General features: G+C 30.8%; 1 protein-coding gene across 1 annotated transcript; it reads right to left on the minus strand.

Moving 5' to 3' along the window:
* Positions 1899 to 2798, minus strand: LOC109335329 (probable F-box protein At5g04010). The gene has a single exon (XM_019571465.1). The coding sequence runs from the start codon at positions 2715 to 2717 to the stop codon at positions 1935 to 1937; it is 783 nt and encodes a 260-aa protein (XP_019427010.1). The 5' UTR covers positions 2718 to 2798; the 3' UTR covers positions 1899 to 1934.

Below are 6894 nucleotides of genomic sequence, written 5' to 3' on the forward strand. Positions count from 1 at the left end.
TGGATCATGGGAAAAGTTTTCTTATGCGATAGGTAAGGTCAAACCAAGGTAGAGGTTCTGGGAATTCAAGAAGGTAGCGTTCAAGGTCTTGTAATTGGAAGTGTGTATGTAAGATACATTGACTTCAATTTTAGTGAAGAAAATCTCCGAGATCGAAAGGGAGGACTGAATGTAGTTTTGCAGTGGCCACAAAACGAATCAGTATAAAAATCTTGTTGCAGGATGTTTCTTACCTTATCTCTTTACTGTTTTTAGTTGTTTTTAATTGTCTATTGTAGCTGATAATTTATTATAGTATCTCAACCATATATAGATCATTTCTGTTCAAATATATATGTTATATCATTTCTGTATAATCTATAAGTGGTTGTATAATTGAGCCATTCAATAATTGTCTGTTAAGTGCGATTTAAGCGATAAGTGGGAACCGCGACACCTATTCAACCCCCTTCTAGGTGTATTCTGTCACTAATACCTAACAAGTTTATATAGAAAAGTTGTTTGATGCCCAGTTAATCGATTAAGTGCCCTTTTAATAGATTGACGGGCTGTTGAGAATAACTGAATTATGTTTTTCAGTTATTTGTTAAAACTGATTTCACGTTAATCGATTAATGTCTTACTTAATCGATTAACTGACATATTTTTCAGCTAAGAGATTAAATGGTAAACTACCTATGATTATGCTTATCAACTATGCACAAATAACATGTATGATTAATGCATGAACATATAACAATCTAGATGACATGTCTCATGTAAATGATATGATTGTTTTTAGGACTTGTGAGATTTGCATTTTGGTTTATCTAACCTAGATTTAATAACTAAGACACATATCTAAAACTAATAATGATGACTCTATTTATGACTCTTGTCTAGACATGAAGCTCTTGAGTCCTTGACATGTTGATTTGTTGAGTTATCTTCAAGGTTTCGCTAAATCATTGTCTTCAACAAAACATAGGCAATCTAATAGTGTTATCTTGACACTTTGCACTTTCACTTTGCCCAAGCCTTGTTGAACTAGTAGTACTTTCATCTTCAGTCGCTAGAGGTTGAAATCATTTTCTCTACTAAATTTCTCCAAATCAAATTTTGCACTCGTCATGATGATTGTATATTGGAATAATGTCGTAGTCCATGAAGGTACATCAAAAAAGCTCACAGGAAAAAAAGGTGGGTCTTTAACAGACACGACACGCTTAAGTATCAAGTCTTTCCTTAGACAGAATTTTCCTAGACATGCACTTTCACACTATTATATTTTCCAGTAACAAGAATAATTTTTTTCAAATGTGTGAAAAAAATTCTTTTAGATTCTATGACCCTAATAAAAAAGCAAAGGGGAAATGACATTTCATTTACTACGAAATAATTTTTCTTTTGCCTTTGAAATCAAAACCCTGGTTCTTGATTTGAGGAGATCAAAGCTAGGAACCGATGTAAATAATTTTATTTAAAATCTCCCTATCTTTCAGAAACTTGGAGGGAGATACGTAAATTCAACCAAACCTCATTTCAAAATATTTTCCTTTATTTTAAGAATTTTTTTAGAGTAATGTTGCATAAACTTAAACATGAAATTGGAAACATAAATATATTCACGAGCTTGTAATTTAGTATAAAAATAGTCCAAACACACTAACTTGTTTAATTGAATTCAACCAAGATCTACACCTAATCCCCTTCGCCCCTTTCGAAGAATTCTAGGCAAATTAGATAAATAAATAATTAATTAATTGAAGGTTGCATTGTTTGATAACTGCATAAATAAATAAATATCGCTGCACTTAGTGATGTAATTTTACATTTTTTTTACGTTACTTCTGAGTCGCGACTCATTATCTATGAATTTGAAGGATTGAAAACAAATATCATTTCAATCAAAAGGGAACTTGAGAGTACAACGGAGTTTAATTGTTACAAACTTATTACAATTCATTACAAGTGAGCAGAAAATGTTCCAAGTACCTAAGACCATCTTCAACACTAACATACCTCCAATTCACAACATTCATGATCCCCAAATTCACCTTCTTCACCCTCACTTTCCCATCACTCTCTCTCCCATCACACATTTGTAGCTTCAAATCTGCCTCCACCGTGCTCGCGGCGGCATTGGAACAACAACCCGGTGTTGGAAGCTCCTGCGCGAACCACCCCTCACCACTACCAGTAACAAATCCCACGTTTCCCTCGCAATCCATCATGGTGAAAATCTCTTTCCACCCTTTCAATATCACATTCCACGTAACCTTCACCCCTTCCAAACCCTTCCTCAGATCCGCAGATCCATATTTAAAACCTTCATCCATAACATCCACATCAAATCGGAATACGCCAGGGGGATCCACAAGCAGCGTGTCACAGGGTTTTGTAATCGTGACAACGCAAGAGGATTCGTGGCTGGAAAGAGTGACGGCAAAGACAAGATCGCTAAGTGAGAGCTTTGGCTTTGATTTTGAAGGATTTTTGCGGCGGCGTTTGGCGGCCGAGTGACCTATTGCAAATAAGCGTTGGAAGGGAACGGCCGGTGTAAGGGTGGAGAGAGAGGGGAAGTGAGTGGTCAAGATAGGTTTCCAAAGATGATCACAAGACATAGAGAATAGCCATGACTTTGACACGCAAGAAGCTATGGCTAAAGTTTGGGGGTCAAGGTGTTGAGATACAAGGACAAGTACCTCCCATTGTGGTGGTAATGGACAAGTTTCCATGACTAGGGGTTGAAGGAATAATGATCACTATTTTAATCTTGTTCTTTGGATTTCATAAGAAAGTGGTTTATACTTACGTTTATAAAGGGAGGAGAGGGGTGCGGTTTGTGTGGTGGTCTCTGTCCTTGTGCGGTGGTATATATGGTTCTCTAGTTCTTCGGAAGGTGGCACGTGGAAGATAAGTGCGTTCTGCATGACGTTCGAGTGCCACATAAGATTAGATGATGGAGTCTAAAGGCTGATTGTGAAAGACACGTGCCTAGCCTCAGATAAGATAAAACACTTTTTATTTATGATCATCCCATATTTAATGAATCTAATATGAGGTACAATCTTATATATCAAACATTTCTACTTTTATATGTCATTAATTTATATTAGCATTTAAATTGAATTAATATGTATACATTGATAGTATAAGTGTTTTTTACACTGACAATAAATTACTCACAATTGATTTGTTAAACATCATTAACTTTCAAACAAAAATAGTATAAATCAATGGTGGATGATGAGTTGATAGTGTAAAAAATATTACACTGTCAATTCTCATATTTTAAACCCATTTAAATTTTAGTTAATGTCATGGTATTTTTACATATATTACTTTTGATAGGTCTAAATTTATTATTTTTAAAAAAAAAATATCTTTCAAATTTTTTAATACTCTTTATTTTAAATTCAAAATTCAAATTAGTGAGATTCATCATCTATACTATATATAAAGCTAAAACATATTATAACTACTTACATGACATAATTTCCAATTACCTATTTTATCCTTATAATTAATAATTATTACAATATTTTTTCAAACAATAAAAATATAAATGAAGGTTAGAGGAAGTTACATCCACTAAATATATTAAACTAGCAATCCATTTTTTAATAATATCATAATTCATTTTTTCAAAAAATTATAATATCATGTACGAAAAAGTGATATAAATCTCTAAAATAAAATATATAAAAATTAAATATTTAATATTAAAAATTAAAAAATGTGGATCGACAGACACGGAGTGACTGCCAACATGCTAGTGTTGATAATAGTGTTACTTTATTGTGGGTATTTTCCTTGCTTAGTATATTTTGTGGACTAATCCTGGTGGGCTGGGCTTGGAAAACCACATACAAACCCAAATAATCTTTCAGGCTACTTGTATTTGAAGCTGGTTTAGACTCTTTGAATCCTTCATTGAAGGTGACAAAATAGTCTTCAACTTCTCTGATGTTAGCCCAATTTTGCTTGTGGTAATATATTTTACATTTTATTTAAGAATGTTTGGTTAAGTTTAAAGATTATAAAAACTAGCTTGCACTAGTGTGTTCTTATTGTTTAAGATTGATTGTATACTCGGGTTTATTAAATATTAAAGGATTTAATTAATGAAATGCTTACGTCTCTTGAAAATAAGAAAAGTAAAGGAAAGAGAGAACATCACATAAAGAGAGAAGACTCGTTTAAATTATTGACAATATTGATAATAAGGTTGTTGTTAGTAATAGAGTAAATGTTTCTACATGTATATTGTTCATTGATAAGTACACCCTAATCTTTTTATCATAAAGTATAACAAACACATTTAGTTAACTTTATCATTCAGTTTCTATAAGAAAAAAGTAGAAAAATAAATATAATTGACACAATAGTAGGACAAAAAAGTGAGATTAAAATTAATAGAAATAAAACAATAGAATGTAAATAAAAAGATGAGACACATTAACACATTTTCAAAAATTATATAAGAGAGCAATTTTGGAATAAAAAATTATGCATGTTAAATTATTTATTTGGCTTAACAAATATTTTAAGGATTTAATATGTATACACTACAAGGTAAGTATTTTGTATATTGTCAGCAAATTATCCACCATTGATTTATTAACTATCATTGACACTCAAACAAAAGTAATATAAATTATAAATTAATTGTTGATGATATGTTGATAGTGTAAAAAATTTACATTCTTAATACTTAGATTTTAAACTCATATTTTAATTTTATATACTATATAGAAGTATAGAAATGTTGTAACTTCATACATTTATAAAGTTTTGTTTTCTTAAGGATAGATGTATATATGGTAACCGAGTACGCAAATTAGCAAATTAATAATCCATTACGGATTTGACCACCAAGTTGTCAGCGAAACTCTGCTCAGTGCTCACAAAAATCTGGTTTGATAATTTGAATGTTCTCAAATTTTTGGTTAAGCCTAACTCCTCTCTAATATTCGACACTGAAGTATTAAAATGTGAGAAAAAAGAATATATTTTATTTTTTATTAAAAAACTTAAAATTATGATCTTCAAAACTTTTTTCACCACATGTTATAATCACCGTCCAATACTCTATTCCTATGAAGCACGGATATTGATATGTGTGTCGGGTACAATATGTATCTGATACGTCGATACGTATTTTTTCAAAATACAGGATACAATACGTTCAGGAATACGCGTATAAAATAATAAAAACACATAAAATATGATAAAATTATAAGTGTAAATCAAAATATCCAAAGTAAAAAATATAATGGAAATTTAAAATCATGCCCTCCATAACAAATCTATTTTATCCTATTTTAATGAAAACAAATATATCCTAAAATCATTGCCCTCCATGACAAATATATCTTATCTTATTTTAATGAAAACGAATCTATCTTATTCTATTTTATTAGAAACGAATCTATTTTATCATGTTTTATTGGAAACAAATCTATTTTATCTTGTTTTATTGGAAACGAATCTATAATCCTATATTTTACTGAAGACGGATCTATATATCATATATTTTATTGAAAACGAATCGGATACGTGTCTTAATATTTATTTATTTTATTTTATTTTTTTAATTTTTAGATACTCTATGGATATATATCCTTCACAAATCTAAATGTATCCATGTCGGACACCGATACATGAGGGTGTTTGACGAATCCGTGTTTCATAGCTCTCCTCTATAGTAGTGGGGAGATCCCTATCCATTCCCATATTTTCAAACTCCTTCCAACACAACCTGTCTCTATCGTATCAAAATATATGGAACTGGTTAATTTCTTCTATACCCCAAAAAGATACTGTATTCAAATGAGAAATTGGCATGTAAAGTTTAAATTGAAGATGCTGTATTGATTTTTGAGTTTAAAATCTGTAGACTATCAGTGTAAATTTTTTTACACTGTTAGCATATCATCTACCATTGTTTTGTATTACTTTTATTTAAGAGTCAACGGTAGATGATTGACTGACAGTGTAAAAAACATTTACATTGTCAGTATATACATATTAAATCATTGATTTTTATGTATTTCATGTAAATTATAAAATAATGTCTGATATCGAATATTTTTTTTGTATAACCAAATGTATCTCTTATCATATGAATAATAAACTTGTTCTGAGTCCCATTTTGCATTGAACATTTAAACTTATAACTTTTTTTTGGGAATGGAGTAGACTCTTACACCACTATTTAAACGTATATTATTTAAGAGAATAATATATCTTCTCATATCAGGAGATAACTTATCTCCTCTAGTCAGTAAAAATGTGACATGTGTGCTATTTTGTTTATTTTTTAAAAATATTTTTATACAAAATGATGAAACATGACACATATCATCATTTCACTGGTAGGAGGAGATAAATCATCTCCTTATACGAGGAGATACCCATTCCCTTTTATTTAATCATTGATAAAACCTTTACACACTTTATGATATCTTAAGTAATTAGAATCAACAACAAACTTAGTTAATAGAAGAAGGAAAAACAAGAAATGGAGAAACAATTAAATGAAGAGATGAATACTTGCTATTTGATTAACGTGGTGGAAAACTTATAACTAGAATATGTCTTGAACAGCACCACAAGTTGAGTACGCAATGGGGTGGCCATTGTTTAGTGAGATAAAAAATGTATTTATTTGAAACAAAATGCACACTCCCCAGTCCCCACCTGACCAAATCATCATCCATTAAGCAAATCACATGTCTACATGTGAGATTCCCCATATTCTCTCAATTAGATATGCCCAACAAAACCATTGTCAAAACCCAAAAACACCACCTCAATAAGCTAATTGGAATTTTTTGGACCAGAAGAAAACTATCATCTCGGATACTGGAGGGTCCAATACTTAAACATTTTGACATATGTTAATAAAGA

Source organism: Lupinus angustifolius, chromosome LG20 (genome assembly GCF_001865875.1).
Source record: "Lupinus angustifolius cultivar Tanjil chromosome LG20, LupAngTanjil_v1.0, whole genome shotgun sequence".
In the NCBI taxonomy this organism is placed as follows: domain Eukaryota; kingdom Viridiplantae; phylum Streptophyta; class Magnoliopsida; order Fabales; family Fabaceae; genus Lupinus; species Lupinus angustifolius.

Coding starts and splice junctions, on each gene's coding strand:
- LOC109335329 (XM_019571465.1), bottom strand. CDS start 2,717: ATGGAAACTTGTCCATTACCACCACAATGGGAGGTACTTGTCCTTGTA.